The sequence below is a fragment of the Cuculus canorus genome, chromosome 16 (genome assembly GCF_017976375.1).
Source record: "Cuculus canorus isolate bCucCan1 chromosome 16, bCucCan1.pri, whole genome shotgun sequence".
In the NCBI taxonomy this organism is placed as follows: Eukaryota; Metazoa; Chordata; class Aves; order Cuculiformes; family Cuculidae; genus Cuculus; species Cuculus canorus.
In genome coordinates this window covers 10,997,519-11,021,505 of record NC_071416.1, presented here as the reverse complement: position 1 = coordinate 11,021,505, position 23,987 = coordinate 10,997,519, and the positions used below count along the sequence as shown (strand labels likewise).

The following is a 23,987-nucleotide window of genomic DNA, read 5'->3' as shown; positions in this document are numbered from 1 at the left end:
TTTGCACATTTTGCTTATCAAGTGATGATTGTAGGGAGGGGATTATAATATAGTCGCATAAAATTCCCTTCCTCCTTCTGTTTTCCTGATCCCAGGCTGTCTCCCTGCAGTCCGAGGGGCCTCTTTACAGGATTACATTTCCACGACTTTTTGTTTGTTTCTTTCTTTCTTCTGGATGGAGTATTTTTAATAGACTGATTTGTCCAGCTCACCATGCACATTCAGAGATGCTCTGGGTATTAGTGCCCCCTGCACGCCAACATGAGCAAGAGACAGACGCCGTGCTGGCTGTCCAGGATCAAACGGGGAAGGCAGCAGCTGTGGCTCTGTTCCACACTTCACATCTATGATCCAATGACTGCTTTGAGCTAGGATGAATTAGCCCTCCAGCCGCCCAAGGCAAGGCTGAACCCAGCTCCCTGCCCCTGCTCCCTTGCCTCTGGGGCTTTTTTGGGATGCATTTTTTGCTGCCTATTTGCTTGGGGGTGGTGGGAACTTGCTGTAGGGTGTGCAGAAAGGATGCTTTTGAAAAGGCTGGGCGCTTGGCTTGTTGCATTTTGCCCTTTGTTCCTGTGAATCGATTCAAAATAACTACATTTAAATAAAAATAACTGTGAGTAAAGGAAGTGGTGGTGCACCAGACAACAGGTATTGTCTCTCGCACTTATCCTCTGCTCTCTTCTCTCTGTTTCAACCCTGTTATTTGCACATATGCTAGGAACAATCCAGCCTGGCTCCTGGGGCAATGTTGTGGCTGCAGGGATGCTCTCTGCAGCCCATGCCATGCCATGCCATGCCATGCCATGCCATCCCCTGCCACTTGATATTGAAGGAAAACTTACCCATGCTTAACATATCTGAAAAAATTGTTTAACAACAGTTTATCCACAAGAAAACAAGCTGTCAATAGTTCCACCAAGGTCAGTGTAAACTGCTGAGCTGGTACCAGCTGGGTCTCACACACCTGCCTTTTCCAGGCATGCAAGACACCTGGGGGAGAGGCAGCCCACAAGCCTTCCCGTGCCTGCCCTCTCCAGAGTCGTGTCCTACCTGCCTGCCCACATGCTTGCTCCTCACTTAACTACAAAAGCAAAGCAGGGGCTCTCTCCAGGTTAAACAAGGTGCACACATATATGAAACCTGGGTAGGGATTTAATCAATGCAGGTTTGTGCATGGGGACCTGCAGTGTTCAGCATGGTCACCACCCTCGGGACAGCCACCAGGACATTGTACATGGGGAGCTGGTTCTGGGTAGTCCATTCTACTCGCGTGCAATCCCAGAGAAAACACAGTCCTGGCCCCAAGTCAGCACTGCAAAGAGAGCATCTCCTCATCCTAGCAGCAGTGTGAGGTCAGCTCTGGTGCAGGACTGTGTGTCACTGAATGTGCTGCTCCACCACTGCTGGTGCAGTGACCTGGCTGCTCCACCAGCAGTGACCTGGCTGCTCCAGGCATCACCTGCACTTTTCTTCTTTGTCCAGCCTCTCCCGTGGCACCAAGTAAGGATTTTGATGGTGCTCTACTCATTAATGAGTCCTTATGAATCCCCTACTGCCCGGCCAGCATGGCCGGAGAAGTTGCTCTCCCAGCACAGGTGAGATGCTGAGGTCTCCAAGCCTTCTCCTTTGGTCTGCAGTGTCCGTATTGCTTCTCATCTTGCCCTGCCGTTAGCTGTCCTCAGAGGTATCGTTGTGGGAAATGGAACAGTTCTCTGATTCCTTTGTGATCCCTGCTGAGCACGGCTCTGCTTTGACTTTCTTTCTTCCTCTCATTGACTTCTTAGCTCCTGTTAATGGCAAGATGAACACAGGAGTTAACCACAGAGCAATGGATTTACATGTACAAAGTCACCGTGGCCTCATCCCAAAACAAGGACAGAGCAGGAGGAAGCAAAGCTCAGCAAAGATGAAGAGAAACCCCTCTCACACTTGAAAGGCATGGGTGCCTGTGAGAGGCTGTTGCGACCCTGGAAACAAAAACATGAAAAGAGAAACAGGCAGAGAACCATCCCGGTGCAGGATTTTGCCTGAGAGGGCACCCAGACCAGCAGGATTCACTTCTTCAATCTCTTCCCCTTCCAGTATGGTCCATGGCACACATCACACGCTGAGAGAGCTGTTACACCTCTCCATCACTTCATTCCTGCCACAACGATATCCAGCCCTTACTCAGGACAGCCCCATCCAGTCCCGGCAGGTTGGATGGTTTCCACCCTGGAGATCACAGGGCAGCTTCCCCCCTCATTTCTCCACCAGTTGGTTTTGTAGAGCAAATCCTCTTCTCGCAGAGCTGCTAGCGAGCAGGCAGCTCCAAAGGCTGAGTACGGAGCAAGGGGCAGTACTTGCCTTTAAAACAAGTTCCCTTCATGCTTAAGCAACAAGTACTCTCTACATTTATAACCGAGTTAACACTTCCCTGTCTTTACTGACAGTACAAAGAGGGTTAGCAGTGGGATATTTCTGACAGAGCCCTTTTTAGGGCTTGACAGGCACACACTGCCTTATCCTTGCCCTTATCAGGGGCAGTTTTCCCCTTATTCACCTGTAGGAAACACGAGTACAACACATTCCTCCGTCAGTAGGGAAAACCTCTACAAATGCACTGGAAAATCAACAAGGTTGGCAGAAACCTTTCTCCAGACGTCAATAACTCACCCCTGGGAATTTGGCCTTCTCCAATCATCATCTCCTTGACCAGCTAAGCAAACACAAGGGACTTAGCCCTGTTAGCTTAAGTGCTTGGGATTGCTGTCCTGGCCACCCTGCCCAGGCTCCCCTGGCTAACCATTAGCAGAGGCTCCTCTGCTTGGAGATACAACGGTTGCCAAAACACGGCAAAGTGTGTCTTATCACAGGGATATGAACAACACCACTGAATCACCTTGGGCAAACATTCGTTCACAGAGTGGCATGCACTCGTTGGAGAAGCACCCTCCTCTCTGCGGCAGGAAAGGTGGCCAGTGCCCTTGGGTACTTCTCACAGAAGCCCCTTGGGAACCAGCAGAAGCTGTAACCCTGAGGTGGTGCCACATTTCTCCTTCCTACCTTTTGTCCAGGCATCCTGTCCTCTTTTTCTCTTCTTCTGCAGTGCATGAGCTTTGTCTTTGGTGCAAAAATATTTCCCTTCAGACTGAGCTTCTTGTAGGACTTCATCCTCATATGGGGCAGCCACCTACACCAGCAAGAAGAGCAGTCAGTCTGCAAAATACTCACTTTCCCAGAGAGCTGATGTCTTGGTAGCATTGCTGTGGATCTTTGTGACCATTGCTATGGAGTGGCGACAAATACTGTTGTCTATAAATTGTCTTGACTAGCTAGAAAGAGTGATATCTCTACTCCTCATCAACAAGTTGGATAACAGTGTGGGAATGGGGTTTGGAGCCTCATGCAGGAAGAGCCATCAACTTCTGGACTAAGCTGGGGTGGTGACAACCAACCTCACACCTCTCGTACCCAACAGCCTAACCTAATGGGTTGAGGAGAACAAACAAACCTCGCTGTCCGTTGTGTCTGCCTCATCGGATTCCTGCTTCCCAGACTCGGCACCATCGTCATCTAAGGAAACAAAAAAGGAAGGTTTTTTTTTGGCTGGCAGGGGTATGATAAGCTCATGAGCAGGTGCAGAGCCACTGGCTCAGGCTCTGAGAGCCATCAAGGTGGAAAATAGAATCAGTGATAAACTGTGTTGCAAAGCAGAAGCAGTGTGAGTTATGCAGCTTGAAATTAAAGATTATGGCATATCCAACAGGAACCTGTTGGGGAACCAGCTTCCCAAAAGCTGTATCCATAGGACTTTGTTACCCCAAGGCTGCAAGCACTGCCCAGAAGTCCATGGCCACATGCAGGTTGGGAAGCTGAGGGGTGTTTAAAACCCTAGACTGCATTTTCCTGTTTGAGACTCAGGTGGGTAGAAGCATGTCTGGTTTAAGAGCCAAAAGGATCAATCCTCAAGCTTGCTGCTGGTGCCAGTCTGTGGCTCTCAGCAGGGAACCTGTGCTGAGGAGCAGAGGAAGAAAAAGCAGGGGAGCTGCTGCCTTGCCCAGCAAAAGGGTTTTGCTGCACATAGGCCTTGAGGCTACACAACCCCAAACACGTACTTGCATGCACCAGACGTGCACCCAGCCTTTGCACGGAAAGAAGCTGCCCGGGCCATGGACCAAGCTTTGCCTGTGGTGCCATCACCCTGTCTGCACCCACAGCGGCACACTCGTGCTGGCTGTGGGGGGGCAGAAAGGGCTGGGGACAGAGCTGTGCCCTCTCCCAGATGGCAGGAGCATCGTCAATCCTTCTTACTCCTCACACTCAGGTTTATCCCAAGTGGGATTGTCAGCAAGGCAGCCTCCTTTGCTGCCTCTGCCCAGGTGGGAGAGCAGACAGTGCTGCTTTCAGGCACTCCGAGAGCCCCTCTAGTCTGATCCATCTTGCCTTTATCCTTCTGCAGGTTAAGGTTCACTAGAAAGTGCAGAAGTATCAGTATATTGTTTCCCGGGCTTTGTGTCAGCCTGAAGGTGAGAACTGAAGAAAGTCCTGTATTCCCACACCCAGAATGTAATCAGCTGAAATTCTTCTGCTATGATGATATCTCCTTAGTGTGTAAATCACAGAGGACTGCCCCCCCCCCCCTTTTTTTTTTTCCACTGTGCAAAATCCTGCTCCGGAGAGTGTTCCCAAACCGCTCTGACACGCCCAGACCAACTAAGCCAGGAGAGCTCAACTTTCTGGTCAAGCCAGTAAGGCTGGTGCTGAGCAGCTCTCGGCAGACGTGCTTCCTGCTCTGCTCCCCATGGCTGCTGCCTCCCACCTGCCCACGCAAACCTGGTGCCCATGTCCTGCGACAGTCAGGCAACAAGAAAGCACTGTGTCCCCCCAGACTAAGGGCATTGTTGGCTTTGGGAATGGAAAGGGATTTTACAGGAGATGGAGTGGGTAAAGGGAGGAGAGCATCCTGTCCTGCCTGATGCAGGTGCCAGCATCCCTCTCTCCACTAGGGCCATTGGTGATGCTGGAGCAACAACGTTGTCTTGTGGTTGTGTCTCTTCATGGAGTGGGTTTTGCCAGTGGGTCAGTTATAAACAAACCACTTTAGCTCCTGAAGCCTTTTGCTCACCCAACAGCTGAGTTTACGGTGGAGGGTGCTCCACAGGATGTGCAAGGATACCTCACAGCTGGTTCTTGGTCTGTGCTGGGCAGAGAGACCAGGCTTTTCTCCAGAACAGCTGGGATTATTTTTCCCCTGCAGATACTGAGCCTCAATTTTGGGCTTACTCCTAGGGTTGAAAATCGAGCCCTCGCAGATGTAAATGTGAAACCTGATGTTCCCCTGAGGGCCAAAATAGCTGGGAGCATGGAGCACCTGGGCCTGTGGAAGGGTGTCCTGTCCTGGTTAAGTTCTGCTTGGTCAGCAGGGATTGCTAGTGCATGCAAAGCGCAGCCCAGAGAGTTCTGGGCTGGAAGAGACCTCCACCAAAATCCACATTTTGTTCTTGCTGTCCCAAATGTCATGTTTGCCTGGGGCTTTTTACCTGGTTCTTCCTTCTCTGCACTGACAGCCAGTCTCACCCCGGTCTCTGGAAGGGCCTCTGGGTTGCTCGACATGGATTTGTTTGTCAGATGTGTCCGTGAAAGAGTGAGCTGTAAGATACAGAGAGCACAAATGCTGCCTTCCCCAGGCAGGTATAGAGAGATGTCCCCAGTCCCTACACGATGACTGTGACACCTGCGGGACAAGCATGGCAGAGGTGTTTCCATGTGTTTGTGGTGGGTTGCAGGGGAGCCCAGCACCCCTTCTGCATCGACCTGCGAGACAGGGCACAGGCGCTGCCACATGCTGGTCCTGGGATCTGGAACCCCATGGGCACTGGGGGGGAGGTGGAGGGCAAGGGCCAGGGCTGAACAGCCACAGCTTTACCGTGTGCAAACACATCCCTGTTGGCTTCACACACAGTAAAGCCATCCTTCCACGTGACGTTAATGGTGGTCATAATGCCAGCACCAGCTCCAGACTCCCCGGGGAGGGGACCACGGTTGATGCCAACATGAGCTGTACTCACCACAGCTTCATCCTCCTCCTTTTCCTCCTTGACAGCACCAGGCAGTACCTGGGAGGCGTTGGGACAGTGGTAGGGGAAGCGCAAGTCATTAATCTCCACCCTGTGTCTCCTGCAGGGGCCATGGACTGCAGGTATGGAAGGGTTCTCCTTGGGGCTCAGCCGTGGGCTGCTGGCCCTTCGTGCCTCCTGGCGACTGTGCCAGCACATTTCCCTGCAACGGCCGGCATCTGACAGATCCAGAGGCGCATCTGCAGCATCATCCCTTGATGCCTCTACTTTTTCTCGAAGCTTAGAGGCCTCCTGGCTCAGCCAAAGCTCTTTCTCTTCCTTCCCATCCATGGCATTCTCTAGGAAGGACCCTTCCCCCTTGCATCCCAGCATGATGCTTGGCCATGGGGAGAGGGGCCGCTCCTCAGGTGTGAGTTTTGGATCTTTATCTCCCCTCTGGCCTGGCTGGCACTGCTGCATGAGGAAATGCTGCAGCCGCTCCCTGTGCTTGAGGAGGCGCAGCTTCTCCTCCAGGTGCTGATCCCTCGCATACATCATGGCAGCAGGGAGCTTCAGCAAGGCGGCACGATCTTCCCAGCCATCGCGCGACTGTGTCCTGCTGTCAGTGTCTTTGACCCTGAGCAAATGGCTTGAGAAGCTGCTGCTGTCCTGGTCGGCTGAGACACAATTGCTCACCAGCCCCAGCTGGTGCAGGGAGAGCTGCTTGTGGAGGAGGCAGATCTGCTCTCTCCGGGTTTTCAGGTTTTCATAGGATGGAGCAACCTTGGGGGTGTCCAGCTTGCTTGCTGTTAAATAACTAAAAGAAGCAGGGAGAAAAAAAAAAATCACGTTAATTAGAGAATTTTCACATGAGGTCCCAGCTCCTGCTGGTGATGTCTGTGGTCTCCCCTGTTCTTTCTATAACCCTCTGCCCATTGCAGCTCCTGGCCCTGCGCACCACCGTTGCATTCAAGCTCTGCTCTGGAGAGAATGGTTCTGATGGTGCAGGGATCAGACAGCCATCAGCAGGTCTCCACACTGTGCGTACCACAGGAAACCATCACCATCCCAGCATCCAAGTGGTCTCCTGTATCTGGGCCATGGCAGCTCCAGGCATGGGCTTGAGCAAGTAGAGGCATGCAGTGACCGCTCGTGTCAGTACTGCTGTTGAGGAGTCACTTGTCAAACCATGCCTTACAGCCAGAAACATTCTAACTACCCCATAGTGCCTTGGTGGGCTGGAAGAGTTCCAGGAGAGAGCAACAGCCCTCCCTCCCTCCCCTAATCTCACTTAATGGGAGGTTTGTACAGCCACACAAAGAAGGCTGGTACGGTGCGTGAACCTGCCCTGCAAACCATGCCCCAGCTATTGCTGGTTATGTGGCAGCTTCTGTGCATGCAAGCTTTTCCTGGGAACGCTCGGCACATCTACTCCCACTCTGGGAAACCGTCTGTCTCTACAGGTGAACTCACCAACTTTGCTCAGTGCTTCTGAAATCTATGGGGAGGACAACCCCGGGGGAAGTGCTGAGCCCTGCAGAAAGGCCCATTAGAATAGAGAGGGAGGAGCAGTGATTGCTGCCTCCAGAGAGGCAAGTCCTGTGGGCTGGAGGTGGGGGCACTCGGTTCACTTTCTGGATCCATCTGACAAAGCTGGAGTAATGAGAGGCTGTTCTTGTTGGACCAGATTCTAGTTGGTTTTTGCTGGTGTAAACTGGGAGACCCTGTCCCCAAGGCCGTGGGAGAATTCTGGAGAAGAAGGTGGGCAGGTATAGTCAATACCAACCATCTCTTTGCAGCCTGCAACTTGCCAGGGATCAGACACACACCATGACCTATGAGTAGGTAACTTACGCCTCAAGGTTGGGGCTGTGCTCACGCTCCAGTGGGAGAGTAGTCTTCCTTGCCGGTGGGGACACTGCGGACCCTGAAGGACTTTTCTCCAGGAGGCAGGGTCTGGAGCTGGGTCTCATCAGGGCAATGGTTCCATGCAGCTGGTTGGCGATCCTCTGGGATGCCTGTGGCAGAGGGGAGAAAGCCCACATGAGCCGTTCTGCTGTGTAGTGGAGATACAGCTCTTCACCAGCATGAGCAAGACAGACAGCTCCTCAGTGCTCTGCTTGATACTGTTGTGGTCAACAGCTCAGCCCTATTTGTACTGGTTTTCCCAGGAAATTTTCTCGTCATGTTTTCTAGTTGGATCTACAGTAGTCTTTATGTGCTGGCTGCACTGCTTTGTAGCCCAGGAGATCTTGTGCCTCTTCTCAAGTCAAGCCATGATTCAGTGGCTTACCAAGATAAGACCCTGCGAATTCCCAGACCCATAGTCAGGCCACAAGACTTTATTCATACAAGCTCATGGCATGCACTGATTTGATGAGTGTATTTCCAGTGGAGTACCTGGCTGTGAGGCCAGGACATCATCATCTCCATCGGCTGCCATGAAAGTCTCACAACATGTTCTGACTTGACTTCCCTCTGCCTACCTGGAGATGCCACCAACCCTTCCTGCAATCCCTATTAATTATCCTTGCAGTCTGCCTGCAGCCTTACCTAAACCCCTTTTCACCTGTTCTTTCAAGATTTCTGTGGAGTTCAGGGAAGGAAAGCCTGTGCCAAAACAGAAACACCTATGTGGGTGTGTACGTGGGCTTGAGTTCCCACGACCAGGAACAGGGCTCCAGGTCCTCCAGGCTCATCTCCTGGTGTCCAATATCTCCATATCACTCAGCATCCCTCGGCTGACACATACTCTTTGTTTTAAAGGCATGGCAGGCTTGCATCAATGCACAAAGTGGCAACCAAAGAATGCCAAGCCCACTGAAAATACCAATATTCATTGTGCTGCAGATGGAGAGACATCTGCAATGCTGTGGGGCAGGGCTCCTGTGGTGTAGTTGTTCTCAGTACCCACAACTCCCACAGTTCATATGTTCTCCAGGCTTTTCCATCATTCATAACTCTCCACCTTCTTGCTTGCCCAGACAAGGGAGAGATGACTCTATAACTCAGGATAAGCCACACTGAACTGTGGTTCAGCCCAGTCTCCGCAGGTCCCTCACTCCCCAGAGCTTTACCCAGCAAGACGTCCAAGAAAGGAACCAGCATGTTGGGCAGAGGACTTAAGGATGCTGGATGTGTTGTCAAGGAGGATAAACAAGGGAGAAAAGAAAGATGTGCACACTCACAGCAGAGACAGGAGCCTGTGCCAAACCCTGAATGCTTTGCTTGCACTGAGTGGCAATTTCTACAGAGACGGTGAACCTGGCACTTGCCCTCCTTGGTTCTGGCAATGGAAAACTGCCCAAGTCTGGCTAGGTATTTTAGACTTTAAGGGCCTTCTACTCTTTCTCTGTCTTAGTCCACCCGCCTTGATCCAGTTCAGATGACCACAGTGGGGAGGAGAAGCCCTGAGGGCATCAGGCTGCCTCTGGCAACTCACAATTTCTGCGAGGCTGACTTCTTGGAGGACAGTGCTTGGGGAAGTCCTGCTGCTTGGAGGGCTTCTCTGTCCTGCAGGCTTATCTACGAAAAGACACAAACAATCACCGTGATGGTCCCACAGAGCTGTTACAGCCTACCCTTCCCTACCCTGTGGCGTGCTGGAGCCTCACAACCCCCTCCTGCTGAGGACTTGGAACCCAAATTTCTGTCTGGCTCACACTATCATCTGAATGGACGTAACCTCTATTGCACGAGCAGGTGGCAGCAAGGCAATGACAAGGTCTCTGCATGAAATTGGCGGTGGGGCCGCAACTGCACAGCACTTATCCCACAGCGAGGACACCCAAGCACTCTTTTGCTCTAATGCAGAGCAGTGCGTTTCTCCCTCAACATGCACTTTCCCTCCCAGCAGCTATTCTGGCCATGGCAATGTCCGTCTAGCTTGGACTTTACTGTCCTGATCCTTTCCCAGAGAAGATTTACACCATGGTTCAGTCACTCTTCCCACCCCTAGGTCCCTTGAGGATGGTGGAAGCCAGCAGCACCCACCTTCTCCCAGCTCGAGGCCTGGAGCTTCATGGTGGATTTCTTCTGCTCCCCTGTGAGCTGCTTTCTCAACGCTAGCATTCCTGCTCTCTGGGGATAGTAAAGCCAAGGGAGAGCTGGAGGTGGAACTGCTTTCTCTGGAGGTGACTCCTGGGGGCTTTGTGCTTTCCCTATTGAAAAGAGAAGGATACAAATGAACGACAAGGGGCAGGAGAAGGAAGGTTTGAGAGCCACTGCACCGGGAGCTCCGAGGTATAGAGCCCAACATATAAATATGTATATTTATACATATATGTAAGTGGATATACCGGATCCTCAATCTCACCTCTTTCCGTCGCAACTTATCACTAGCTCAGCTGCAGCCTGGCGCATGTGACAGAGCCAGCATGACAGCTCAAGCTCCGATTTCCCCACTTGGCTGTGGGTAACGTCACAGGAAGCCACAATGTTGGGTAAGCCAAAACCCAGCTGCAGCTATTGCAAAAGCTTTGTGAGAACATATATGACCGTGGCTGGGCCTTCAGCCTGGTGTAGGGGTGGATTCAGCATGAGGATGTGGCCGCTGTCTTCCTCCACCATATCAAGCTGGTGGGGCTGATGCTCTTAGTATAACGGAGCCACTGAGTTTCAGAGACTTTCACTTATGTCACAGCAAAGTCCTAGGTCAACCCTAATACCAAGACGTAGGTTTTTCCCTGGGAATCTTCCTATCCAGAAGCCCAGGGTCAAGCAGAGCAGAGCAGGAGGGCTCAACAAACCCAGCCTGACCTACAGTTCCGAAATGCTTCAGGCCTTGGGAAGCATTGGGGAGCAAAAGCAAGAGTTTCTCTTTAAGCGGATGGTGCTTCTGTGCTCCAAAGAAAACACATTTCTAAACTAATCCCTCAGTGCTAATTCCTCTGAACTTTAAACCCCTGAGGAATGAGCTGATTTGTATGTATTGGCTAGCCTGGCAGGTTACTTGGCTTTCAGCACAGCACTCTGATGGAATATGAACCTGTTGGTACAGATCGCTTCTCTTTCTTAAACCCAGCTCAGTCCTGTATGTGTCACTCTCTTTCCCCCAAAACACAACTTGTGTCTTGCAGACCCTCTCTGGCTGCTTCAGGAGGGGAGGTGGTGCCATGGGAAAGCCACGGAAGCCCAGGATAAGGTCCACGGCCAAGGCACGCAGCCTCCCACAGAGGGATGAATACCCTTATGCCCCAAAAAATGAATCCTTGGATGTAGGAGAACAGGGAGCAAAGATCAAGAAGGACTTAAGAGACCATTACAGGTGTTTCAGTGTCTAACATCTACAGGAAACCATGGTGATTAGATGCTAAAATATCCCTGAGGAGGCTGCAGTTAGGAGGTAGCCCAGCTCAGCTGCAGGGATGCCTCTGTCCTTACCAGCAACCCTCGTAATGAATGCAACCCAGCAGAGCACTTACTTCAGGCTCTTCAGTTCTTCCTTGAGAGTTTTATTCTCTTCCCTCAGGCGGTTCATCTCGTTAGCTGCAGGGACACAAGGTGCATCATGGGTTCAGATGCTGCAAGGAAACAGCTGATGCTCCGCACATCTTGCTGGGATGCACTGGGGGGTAGGAGGGAATGGCACCAACTTTTGCAGGGATGCTGACCTTCCTGCCTTTCTTCCTTCTCTGAAAACATGTTGGATAGTAGGGAATAAAAAGGAGCAACTTGCTGACTTGGGTTGGGTCAGGATTGGGAGGCTGCTCGCAGGTCGTCCATCTCGAGGGGACAGCGTGACCCAGGTGGAATAGTGGCTGGGGCACGGTGGGGTGGGCGCAGCCGGCATCCTGCCTGTGAGCACCACGGCTGCCCTCAAGGAGCAGGAGCTGTGTTAGCGGGAGGAGTGGGGGCCGTGGGGTGATCAGGTGAAGGCCACAGGGAGCCGTGAGCACCCTGTAATGAGGAGGCAGCGAGCAGGAGCAGGCAGGATCCCAGGCAGGCTGGGCTGCTGCCTTGGCTTGCTCCTGTTTGAAAGCAGCACTTGGGGTGAAATGGCATAACGCGGGAGATAAACCAAGGGCTGCTGACATGTCTTCATCCCTCCTAATATCTTCTTTACCCCCATGACCCACCCTGCGTCAGCCAGATCCCCAGGGGAAGATACCCCTAGCCTGAGCAGTGCTGGAAGCTCTGCCAGGCTCAGAAGAGCCATCGCATGTGTTGCTTGATTTCCATTTACCCATACCAAGCTGCTACCGTGACTTTCCTGTCTTTGCCGGAGTCTTGCTTCTGTGGTGACAAATGCATCTTTTTCCCAGGCAGCTGACATGGTGTGCCTTACTCAGGGCTGCTCTTGGCATGAACATCTCTCCTTTTTCCGGAGGTGTGGAGGGTCTGCAACCCCCCAGCTCCACCACTTTCTCCAAGCGGTTACCTCTGCTTGAGTGGGGCCATGGGCTGCCATCCACAGTCCTGGTCAGATCTGATTTTTTCAAGACCCCACGCTCACATTGCCTCCCTTCTTTCTCCCCAGTTCAAAACCCCTCCTGGGTACCCTGTCACCAGTGGGGCACATGCAAATATCTGAGTGAGGTATTAGCTGAGCAAAGACACAACCAGCAAAAGCCAAGCTAACAGCAGGCAGTGGTACGTACTGAGGATGAAGATGTGCTGCAGACTCTGCAAATGGGAGGTCTCGTACTCATTCTGCTTCTTTTTTGCCAGCTCCTGGGTGACCATGCATCTGTCACAGAGACCCGCTCGCAGCCTGCAGGAAAACCCACAGCAGGCAGCTTGTTACCAAGTGGTTCCCATGAGGAGAATAAGCTCCTGCCCGCCCCATGGAAAGGTGCGATCACCCTCCCCATCACCTAGAGCTGGTGGGAGGTGTTATCACTGATGCAGTCCAGCCCTGGCCCTTCAACCCCTCTGGATCCAGTCCCACCACTATCAGCTTAGGAAAGCTCCTCTACATGTGCCTGGGCTCCCCCAGCAGCTAAGTGTGAGCAAAAAAGTTGTTCACATCTGATATCCTGCTCCTGGAAAGACAGCAAGCCCTGAACTCAGCCCCAGGATGGTGCAGTCACTGCTACTAAACAGCACCCAATCGAAAAATAAAGCTTACCTGTTTTCTAATACCTTTACATTTTCTTTAAGGACCTTCTGCTGTTCCCTTAATTGGTGATTTTTAGCAAACAGCTCTTCAATTCTCTGAGCATCGCTAAATGGAGAGAGAGAATAAAGAGAAGAGGGTCATTAGATATTACCCCAAATCTGTGCCTTTATAGAATCATGGAATGGTTTGGGTTGGAAGGGACCTTAAAGCCCATCCAGTTCCAACTCCCCTGCCATGGGCAGGGACACCTCCCACTGGATCAGTGTCCTATCAACAGGGGAAGGGCTTGTGCTCTGAGCCTGCTGTGAAACTCACACTGGTGTGGTTGAATTGTTTTTATTTGTGTGGCAGGAAGGCAAATTAATCTGTTAGAGCCCAGACTCTGCCTTGCAACATCTGCCCTTGCAGTTGCAGCTTGCTTCATCCTAGGTTATTGCTTCCCAAGAAAGCAAGCATCTGTCAGCACAAGCATCACTTGCTGGTGGGAAAGGAAATTGGATGTAGGCTGGAGTGCCTAAGTCATGCCTGTGCTGGAGATTTGCAGGGAGAGAGACGTTAAAAGGTTTGAATTTGGCAGAGCTAGAAAGGCAAACTGTGCTCTCTAAATCAGAGGAGTGGAGAAGTGCTTTGGATGCCTTAAAATGAAGGGGTGTAACCTCTCCTCCACCTCCCTCATCCCGCCGAGGCGTGGGTAGAACAGACAGGATGCTGCTCACCGACACTTCTCCGTCGTCAGCTCCGTCAGCTTGCTTTGGAGACCTGCAATAATTAACAGAGGCAGGTATTTATTGCCAATTCCCTGGCACTTGGGAAACAAAATACAATGATGGATCTCCAGGACGCTGCCTGACTTTGCAGAAACCTCATCCATTTACAAACCTTGTTTCCTAGAAGGAATAACACATTGACTGTGTTAAACAATATCACAGTTTGCTACAGCTGGAAAAGTTGTACTAAATGCGAGCGCACCCCGTATTTCCATTGTTTAATGAGTCTGCATTTCCCTCCCACCCCCAAAAAGTCTACTTCAGTTTTGTTACTACTTATTTCTCATTATAGCAGGCATTTCCCAGGTGGGCAGTATTTGATAACTCTCGGGGCTGAAAAGTATCTTGGAGGAAATTTACAGCTCAACAAGAATGGTTGCTGTTGATGGATCTGCAGACGTTACATCTCATCAACTCCATTTTATGCAAAGTAGATGTAAACATGAGGTTTAAATTGCTCAACAGTTTCCTCTAACACTCACGAGGCTTGAAATTACACAAGAGAAGAATGAATTAATAAGCCAGAATCCTCCAAAAGCGCTGCTGTTTTGTTCGTAATATTGATACTGGGAATTATTCTAAGAGGAAAACAATTGCATTTGGCATTTGGTTGCTCAACCTAAAGGTTCTTATTTTAATAATGTATGACCTCAGGAATAATTTATTCCCCAGAGGAATAAACTTCCTAACCTGACTCTAAGGTTTTATTTAACAGAGCCTCATACTCCTGCTGCTTCTGTCTTATAGATTATCGCATCTTTCTACTTGCTCTTTGATCCCTCAGTATCAAAGATTGCTGCAGGTGGGGTATTAGATGCAGGAACACCTTTTCTCTTCTGCTCCTCCTCATCATCCAAGAAGGTACTGATTTTCTTAGTAAATCTTGTTCCTCACTGGGACAAGGTGGATAAACCACACCATGGTGCCATTGGATGGTGTGGTCCCCTGAGGGTCAGGCTGTGACCCTGCAGCTCCATCCATCCCTGTGGACGATGCTCGCTGAGCCCCAATTCCCAAAGCTCCCTAATCCACTACAGCTCCTCCTCCCTTCAGGTTATTTCAAACCTAACAGATCAAGGTGGCATCACAAAGAAATGGACCTCCGCTAGTTTTTAACAAATCTTCTCATCACTCCTTACCTTGGACCTCTTTCTCATGGATTTCCTTGAGCTTATTCAAGAGCTCTGCAAAACCCTCTGTGGTCATGTTCAGGGCTGTGCCGCACGCTGCGCTGCTTACAGCACAAGGATGTTCTTTTAAATTACTCTGATTTCACCCTGAAACAGAAACAAAAAGTCTGATAAAAAAGAAGTCTTGTTTTTTTAAGGATGTTGCCCTAATTTTAAGAATTTTTCAGAACTTTTGCTCTGATTTTAAGAATTTTGCCCTATTCCCATCAATTTTGAAATTACCAGCAGGGATGGAAAGCGGAAACTTTGAAGATGAGAAAGCTCGCTACATCAGTGATAACCTCATTTTCCCCTAGGATGCTGATGTTAGGATAAACTCTTTTCTTTCCATCAGCCAAAGCCTTGGGAAATCTCGGGTCCCCAGAATAGCTGTTGGTCCAGGTCCCTCCTGGGCCATGGCAGTACTGGGAGGAGCATATATCTGAGTACCCCCTCAGTGTATTGTGGAGGGTGCCCCAGGGTTTGGGAAGGAGGGGTGTGCAACCTCCTGGCTCCACCAAGCAGGTCAGCAGAGCCCTGCCCGTGCCAAGATGTCCTCCAGGACCACCAATACCATACTGGGACAAGAGCAACTTCCACATGAAGGCATTCACCATTGCCACATGAGAGCTTCTCCCCTAAGAGTCACGCTGAGTTACTGAGTCATGGCCAGTAATCCTGATCCCATCAAAGCACCAAAACACTCAACCTTCAACCAACCACGCAGAGATGACCAGGGAGAAAATCCCATTTCCTTGGTTTGAAGGTGAAAGGCCAAGCTGGGACCTGGATTTTGCAGCACAGGACGTTTTCCACCAGGCTCCAGCATGCTCCCAGCCCAGATCCCTGCCGGCAGCCCGCCTTGTGCCTTTATCTGCATGCAGAGCAGAGGTGTGCCGGCTCGCCTGCATATGCAAGATGCGGGCATGCAGAGCTGGGAGAAGAAACTTTCCCCTAAAGCATCTGATTTTCAAAAGAAATGAGGCACGCGCCAGCGAGCACAAGCAGCGAGCTCAGCTTGCGTGCTCTTAGCACTCTTGGATCAGTGAGACAGCTGCCTAAATACAAACCATCTTGGAGTGACTTTGTTTGTCTTTTGAGCAGATCTGGTAGAAATGGAGCAGGGTGCTCACTCTCTGGGGAAACAGTTAAAAAAACATTCATCGCTCCCACTTCTCTGCTCATAACTCACCTTTTCCCAAGGCTGGGTGAACTCTCTGAACGAGTAAAAGCCACCCGAAGCCCAGCATGCCTTGTCATGGCTTGAACGGTTCAGGATCGGGTGCTGTGAAATGGTTCCCAATCTCTGCTGCTCAGCCCCAACAGCTGCAACTGAATAATGAGCTGGGGATATAACACCCAAAATCCAAAAAAGAAGAAAATCCAAATGCCTGATGTTAAAAGGAAGCACTCTCTGGGATTACAAAGTCCTAAATTCTCCTCTCTCCTGGGCAAAGCACCTCCCCAGGGCTGAAGGGAGGTTGTGAGAGCCACAGCTGCCGTCATGGGGCTGAAATTCCAAGCGCTGGTTGGGAAGGTTTTGAAGTGCTCAGGTGCTAATTCCTATTGCACTTCCTTGTGCTGTAAACTGGGAAGGGATTGCAACCAAAAGCGGAGCCGATGGTGGCTGCGTGGGCTCCCTGCAGTGCTCGCTGGTGCTGGATCAGCCCCTGCCCACTTCATAGACTCACAGATTTGTGAAGGTTGGAGAAGACCTCTAAGCTGACCCAGTCCAACTCTCAGCCCAAGGCTGGTGTCTTGGAGGGCAGCACCCAGCATTTCAGGCCACAGGGCTCTGGGAAGTTGTCATCCAGGCTGGGATTCGTGCCAGATGGGGTTCAGGGAGGCAGGGCTGGGCTTGGATGTGGCTGGAGGAGGGTGTGGGGGCAGCCCAGGTGCTCAGTGCCGGATCCAGATCCCTGCTGCTGTGACTCAGCGCTGCGGGCAGAGCCCGGCAGATCAGGATTTTGGGCTGGGGTGTGGGCAGCAGCTTTGCCTTTGGTGCACAGCTGTGGCTGCAATGCCGCCAGGGTTAGGGCTCACTCCTGATTTTCTTTTCCTCGGAGCCCCCAGGTCAGCAGGGATCTGTGACCTGCTGGAATCCAATTGGTGGGGAAAAGCTACTGCCATATTCAGTGCTTTTGAGATGCCAGCATCCATCCCTGCTTGCAGACGGACCTGCCACTCCGCAGCAAACCTAGTGAAGACTTTGGGTCTCTGGTCTGCGCACACACGTGATCACAGAGATGTCTCACAAACATCACCCTCTGTGTATCTGTACCCAGAATTTGGCCTTTTGCTGAAGGAGAGCAACCCCCCCGTGCAGCGTAGGCTCTCTCAGGGGTTTGGCTTTGCTTCTTTCTCGCCTGGTGTGGAGTGGCCAAGGCATGAAGCCACAGCCGCCTGCTCCTCTGCCCTGCTTGAGAGGATTTATTGAGAGAGATTTATTGATGAAGACTGGACCACAGAGTCCCTCAGTGCGGAACTCTCTCCCCGAGACAGGGATTTCATTTACAGCCCTGAGCCCTTTCCAGTGCTGTCACTGTAATATACACCTGGTGGTGCCGGATGCGGCCCCGTGGCAGGGCCAGGAGCAGCCCCTCGGCGCACCAGCCAGCCATATTTCAAAGTGAAGGGTGCCCTCTGCAAACAGAGCCCCAGTGTCAGGGATTGAAGACAAACTCCTCATCCAGCCCTAAATCTGGCAGCTTTGGGAAGCCCAAGCTCCCAGGGCCGGGTGGTTGCTGGTGGCCATGGTTTTGCTCACCTGTTTTCTGCATCCACCGATGCTCCGCTCAGGGCAGGACATGGGGTCAGAGTTGGGGTGCAGGGTCCCCAGCACACTGGCTCTCACACACAGGGCTGGGGCAGCCTCTCGTATTGCCTGGGTACCGGTGGCATCGCTCCTTGGGGTGGGATGCTCCTGACTGTGGCTGGGGAGCGGAAAAGCAGCAGGGAAGTTATTTCCTAGCCCATACCAGGAGGCTTGGGAAGGGATGGACTCAGATAGCCAGCTCTAACAATCCATGCCCTGATCCCTGGGGGTGTTTTGGCCTCCTGTTCCCATCCCTGCTGCTGCCATCCATGTTTGCATCGAGCCACAGCCCATCCTCACTCTCAGCACTGGTTCCTCTCAGAAGAGCAAAGCAGCTCATCAGCTAAACAAGCTTAAGACATTAAAAAAAAAAAAGGCGGGACTCTTGAGTTCTGGAGCTGTCAGATCAGCAAAGCTTAATGGATTTACAACCAGATATTTCCCCACCAGCAGCACTGGAGTTGTTCAGCTCCAGGCTGGATTTATGTAATATACCTCTTGTTGGGCGATTGCCGGGCATGGCTGCTATCACTGGCCAAACTTTTGTTTTCTTGGCTCCCCTCCTATGTTCTTAGTCTAATTTTAGAATTATAAATTGAATTTACATCCAGAAAAGCTGCCTGATCACTCATGGAAAAACTCCAGTGCCAGGAGTATTTTGCAGGCCAGCACGAAGCTGATTTGTTTTGCCAATGTACTGTGCGCTTGGCAGAATGGAGAGAGATTTTTTTGTGTGTTGGGCTTTTTCTTTCTCCTCCCTCATTTATTTATTTGTGTGACTTAACGTGGCATAGGCTGTCCTAAAATGAAGCACAGTGCTTACTCTCCATCACGCACTGGTTTTGCACACAGGTGTTGGATAAGGGCTGGCAGATTGCAAAATCACCCTTGGATGGGTGAGACAGGTAGAGCAGCTTTGGCTCTTGCCTTACCAGGGAGGAGGATAAGGAACCTTCCTCTGCCTCACACAACCCGAAAATCCTCCCCGAAGCAGGGCAGCTGCTCTGTGCTGCTCTGCCAGCCTGGGGACCGGTTTGCAGCAAGCGCTTGCTGCAGACGCCCTGCCTCAGGGTCGCCTACGCTGACTTAGGATGGGGATCCCATCTGGGCACTGTGGAGCTGCAGTGGCGCTACAAGCTATCCTGATGGCTCTTTGGGTTTGCTGAGGACTGACACGGATCGCAACCCCCCTGAACAAGCTAAACAGGACCAGCAGCTCCAGGGAGATGCTGCCCCTTCTCACCTGCGTGCAGACGTGCCCCATTGCAGGGAGGGGAGACCAAGATCAAATTCTACAAGAAGGAGCTCCAGCTTCAAGTCCCAACCTAAACACCATTTTACTTCAACCCTAGAAATAGAGTGCAGCCCCGGCTATTACAAATCCAGCAGCTCAGTTTCCTTGCCACCATCTCAGCTCCTTGAGGACACCTCCTTCTCTGCTGGCTGTGGCGTTCACCAAGGCAACAGGGATTTTCTTCCATCACCATATTTCTGCTTGAGAACTCCTAGCTGGGGGGTGTCCCCTAGGACATCCCTCCTCCCAGAACGGTCTTTGCTGCCCTAGTGTCACAGGATCACTAAAGCAGGAGAAGTTGTTCTTCTGCCATACCTGAGTATATGCAGGAACTGGAGTGTGGCTTTTATGTAGTCTGGTGAGCAGGTAAGGATCTCTTCTTGCCCTATCCCTAGTGGGAAGGGAGGCTTTCTCCTCCTGCTCCCCCATTCTTTCAACAAACAGCTCTCTGCTGCTTTCCTGAGGTTTAGCTGCTCCTCATCCCGGGTGGGGGGAACACTTGCATTTGGGTCCACTGGCCGTGCCGTGATGCTCCCAGGAGCACGGTGGGCTTTGGGCAGATCTGCGGGCAGGTCTGCGTGCCCATAGGAGGATTCAGAAGATGATTAAATGTAGCCACTTATCTGCCTGTGCATCTCAGGGTAACCACAGCTTCTATAAACATTGCTTAATTAACACCTCAAAATGCTCTGGGAAGTGGGTAATGAAGCATTATCACATTTTTCAGGCGTTTTAATTGAGAAGTGGTGAGGTGCAGGGAATAGCTCAAGGCTCCATCGGGAGCAGAGGCACACGGCCACCAGCACCTCCTAGCCCATCCAACACACTCCCTCTGCTTTCCCCATCCCCAGAGCCCTTGACTGGGTAAAGCAGGTGGTAAATACCCTGAGAAGCTCTGATAGACAGCGATATCACCCCACGCTTTTCTTGTGAACCTGTTACGCAGCACATGGTGCCTGAAGAGCATCTCTGTCTTGCTGTCTCCTCCTCACTGGCAGAAGATCTTGTTAACAGCATGCCTTGAGCCCACGCTGCTTCTGACAGATGGACAAATTGTCATTCATGGTCCTGCACGGGTGAATCTTATGTTGGGTAAGGGGCAGGAAGATCCATTGTACCCATGCTCACAAACTGGCACCTCTGCTCCTGCTGTGTTAGGGTGTGCTTGGCCATCCCGAGTCCATCTCATGGCCATGTGAATGAGAAGAATAAAACTCTCTCCCCTGGACACGGTGCAGGTAATGAAATCTTTAACTGAATCAATTTTTCTCTTCAGCGCTATTTAAAAAAGAGGTTATGTGCCAGGAAGGTTCCATCCTGCAAAACCATCCTGGGTGCTTTGTCTCCACTGGCTGAACCAGGTTAGCTGGATGGGGGTGAGATGGCCTGCAGCACTCCTCCTCTGTGGGAACTCACAGGACCTCAGGGTGCTGGATCTGGTCCTGGCCCTGTGGCTGGGGCAGTTCAAAGCCTCTGGTGGCGCAGGTTCAAAAGCTGAACCAAGTGGCCGGGATTCCCTGCCAACGGGGATGTCCAGGTTGGGGATGCCCCGGGATCCACTGCCGATGGGAATGCCCCAATGGGGAATGCCTAGAGAACCCCTGCCAGTTGGGGATACCTCAGCTTTCAGGGCGCTGGGAGACTACTTTCCACTTTTATCTGCTGATGTAAGACTGAAGCCTCAGTGGTTAGTCAATATTTCTCTTCTATAATAGCAGGAGCTGTAGAAAAGGCTCCGCGTATTTTGAAGACCCAAAGCAACACGGCTGTGTCGGTTGTTACTCTGCAAAACTGTCTTCCCATCCACACATAGGACAGCTGTGCGGATCATGGTTGCCTTGGGCAAGACCTCGTGCCTCAGGTTTCCCCTCACATTCCATATAGCTCTTCTAAGGCAGTGACAGAACAAAGCTCCGGATGCTGCTTCTCTGCTTTCGGGCAATTTGAGCAATGACAGGGTTTCAGGTGTCATGCAGTCAGGTCAAGCACAAGTGGGGCAGGAAGGGTGGATGCTTTCTCTTTCTGGTCTCAGCATCTGCTCCTAGCGAGGTGTGGAAGACAGGTTCCCATCGCTGAGGTGATTTGGGAATGTGCTCACGGTGTTGGGCAGCTGAAACGAATGAGCTGCCTCCAAAAACCTCAGAGAAGCTTTAATGAAAGATGCAAAGGACAAATTCCACCAAATCTCCATCCTTCAGGAATTCCTGCAGCTCACGTTGAAACAGGTGGGAGGTCCCACTTACCTTCCCGCTTTAGGGGAGGGAAAATGTACAATGCCTCTAATTTGGAAGAAAAACCTACCCAGTGTGGCTTTGCCTTCCTCATAGTCACATGTCAGTCAATCCAGCTGCAGGCGTGTTTGCCAAGCAGAGCCAGTCCGCTCCCGAGCGCAGCCCCTAACACACTGCATAGTTGCAGACTAGCTGGGACATGTGCACCCTCTTACCGCTCCCGAGCGGATCGAGGGCAAAGCTCGTTGGGAGATGCCATGTTTGAGAAATACTTGCTTCTTCAACAGGCTTGCAGAGGACCACGCTTCCCCACTTTCCTGGCCAAATCTCTACCGGCTTCATAGAATCAGAATCATAGAATCACCAGGTTGGAAAAGACTTCCTGGATCATTGAGTCCAACCATTCCTATCTGCATCTAATCCAGATCAAAATGTGACTTGATTCTCTCCAGGACAGGTCTTCTCAACCTGGGTTTTTTGCCCCACTGTGGCATCATGGCCAACTCTCCACGTACCAGCTCAGCCCCACACTGTGCTGTTCAACAAGCGAGATAGCCACAGCCAGGCATTTTTATGGGCTGAGGCATCTCTGCTTGTCCCAAATGCCTGGTGACACATCGGTGCTGGGGACACTCTGCTGAGTCTTGAATCAATACCACACACCAGCATCCCATGTCCTCCACTGAAGCTATGGTTACCTCCCCTGTGAGTGCCCTCAGGGCATTCCCATCATGGACTATCCCAGCAGAGGGGACATGGAGCAGGCGATGGGGACAGTCCAGCCCACAGCAACAAAATCCCTGCGCAGGGAGGCAGTGTGTGAAGACAAAACCATCACTTTCTTCAACCTGAATTTAAAGTAGGGAATAGAGACGACAGCCCCGGGCATCCCTACACCTCATGCCTAGGACTGCCCTGGGAGTGCTGGTGAGCTCCAGTGCTGCTGAATATTTGTACTGCCTGCAGGAGTGGGAGGGCACTGCCAGGACATCACATAGGGAATGAAATGGGGAGACAACTTTGAAGGTGAGGGGACAGAAAGACAAATCACCCAGCTCGCAGGGTCACTACAACTGAACTCCTAAGTGCCACGGAGGGGGAAAAAAAAAAGAAAAAATTTCTTCTTAGTCCTGGCAACAGAAATGAAGTCAATTTAGGGTGGGAAAATGGGAGTGGGAAGGGAGCCCTATGACCCCACTGGAAGTTCTTTACTGCTCAGTGTGCGTGTCTTTTGGCACAGGCCAGTGATGCAGAAGATGCTGCATAGGAGGTGGATCAGAAGTGAAAGGAGGCGATGCCCCCCGGTGCCAGGCACTAACACCCAGGTGAGGGGCACTTTCTGCCCAGCTTGGGCACCGCTGCCAGCCCATGCACTCCTGTACTCCATTCCAACACAGCCGTGGATGCGGCTCTGCTCACACCATGGCTGTCATGCAGTTTGTATGCTTGATCAGAGGAAGGTTTGTTGGTTGCTGCCTCCTGACCCTGCTCTCTAGATGCAAACACGACTGAACTCACCAGTACTCGCATCAACCCTGACATCCATAAACTGCCCTGACCCTCACACAGCTATTTCACTTAGCCCGAGCTAGAACTGGATGCTGTTTCTTTGCATTTCAGCTTCCAGTGATAACACCATCACCTTTCATGCTCAAGTAGAAAATGCCAGAGGAGAAATATTTCTTAGAGGAGGAGAGAGAGCCCTGGTGTCCCAGCCGGGCAGTGGCCGCACAGCCTGAGCTGGCTCAGCTCTGCTCCTTGGTGACCCTGCATGCCTGCAGAGGCAGAGCCACCACTTTGCAACAAGCCAACTCCCAGCTGCTAGAAAAACCCAAATTTCCTCCACAAACTCTAAGAGAGGAACAGAAAAGCAAGCAAACCCACGGCACAACAGCCTCTACCCATCAGATGGGAGCTGGAGGAGGCTCTGGCTGCCAGCACCAAGCGACTGCTCCCCCCTGAGCACTGCTGTTCAGATTTTGGGTGCCTCTCCATGCACAGCTCAAGCCAGCTCCCTCCCCAGCTACACAACATCGCCCAGGATGCCAGGGACAGATAAAAGGCAGCGCAGGTACAATACTTACATTGTGGGGCTGTCTGAGTGTGTCTCTCCCTTGGCTCGTCAGGCTCAGTTAAGCTGCGATCAAGAGACCGTCATCTGGGACATGGGAGACAGGAGTGAGCAGTGTGGGTGAACTTGCACAGACAATAAGCCATAATTTTTTCTTTGCAGTCTGACTGGCTCTACTGGTTTGCGTTTCTTTGCCCCAGCAGCAGAAAGGAGGCTCAGCTTAACTAAAGCTGCCCAACAGGTTCTGCTGTAATACAAAAAAAGTGGCAAGACCAGTATGGTTTGAACCCAGATAGAGATTTGATTGTTTTCCCATAATTACAGTTCAACGTGTGCTGTTGGTTGAAGTCAATCGCATTAGCAAACAGACCCATTTAAATAATTCAGCCACCATTAAGATGGGATTTTTTTTGGTTTTATATAACTTCGCTCTTTCTGAGAGGAAGAGAAAGAAGACAGGCCAAATGTGACATCCCCTACTAAACTAGAGCAGCATGGCGCACAACTGCCCCCAGCCCAAAGAGCTCAGGGGGAGGGTAGGA

The 23,987-nt window shown here is 51.5% G+C and overlaps 1 protein-coding gene across 3 annotated transcripts; it reads right to left on the bottom strand.

Annotated features, from left to right (window-relative positions):
• Positions 1–29: 29 nt before the first annotated feature.
• Positions 30–23,589, bottom strand: RBBP8NL (RBBP8 N-terminal like). 3 transcript variants are annotated; one of them, XM_054081486.1, is made up of 16 exons: positions 23,459–23,588; positions 17,802–17,967; positions 16,227–16,378; positions 15,005–15,142; positions 13,815–13,857; positions 13,108–13,203; positions 12,638–12,750; positions 11,462–11,525; positions 10,032–10,198; positions 9,481–9,563; positions 7,893–8,056; positions 6,051–6,855; positions 5,523–5,631; positions 3,494–3,555; positions 3,046–3,172; positions 30–1,787 (listed from the first exon to the last, which is right to left on the bottom strand). In XM_054081486.1, exons 4-16 carry the CDS (start codon positions 15,069–15,071, stop codon positions 1,669–1,671), a joined length of 2,019 nt encoding a protein of 672 aa, XP_053937461.1. In that variant the 5' UTR covers positions 15,072–15,142; positions 16,227–16,378; positions 17,802–17,967; positions 23,459–23,588; the 3' UTR covers positions 30–1,668. The 3 variants fall into 3 exon arrangements, with proteins under 3 accessions (XP_053937461.1, XP_053937460.1, XP_053937462.1); XM_054081485.1 differs by lacking the exon at positions 16,227–16,378; XM_054081487.1 differs by lacking the exons at positions 16,227–16,378; positions 17,802–17,967 and having other exon boundaries at positions 23,459–23,589.
• Between the last annotated feature and the right edge of the window lie 398 nt (positions 23,590–23,987).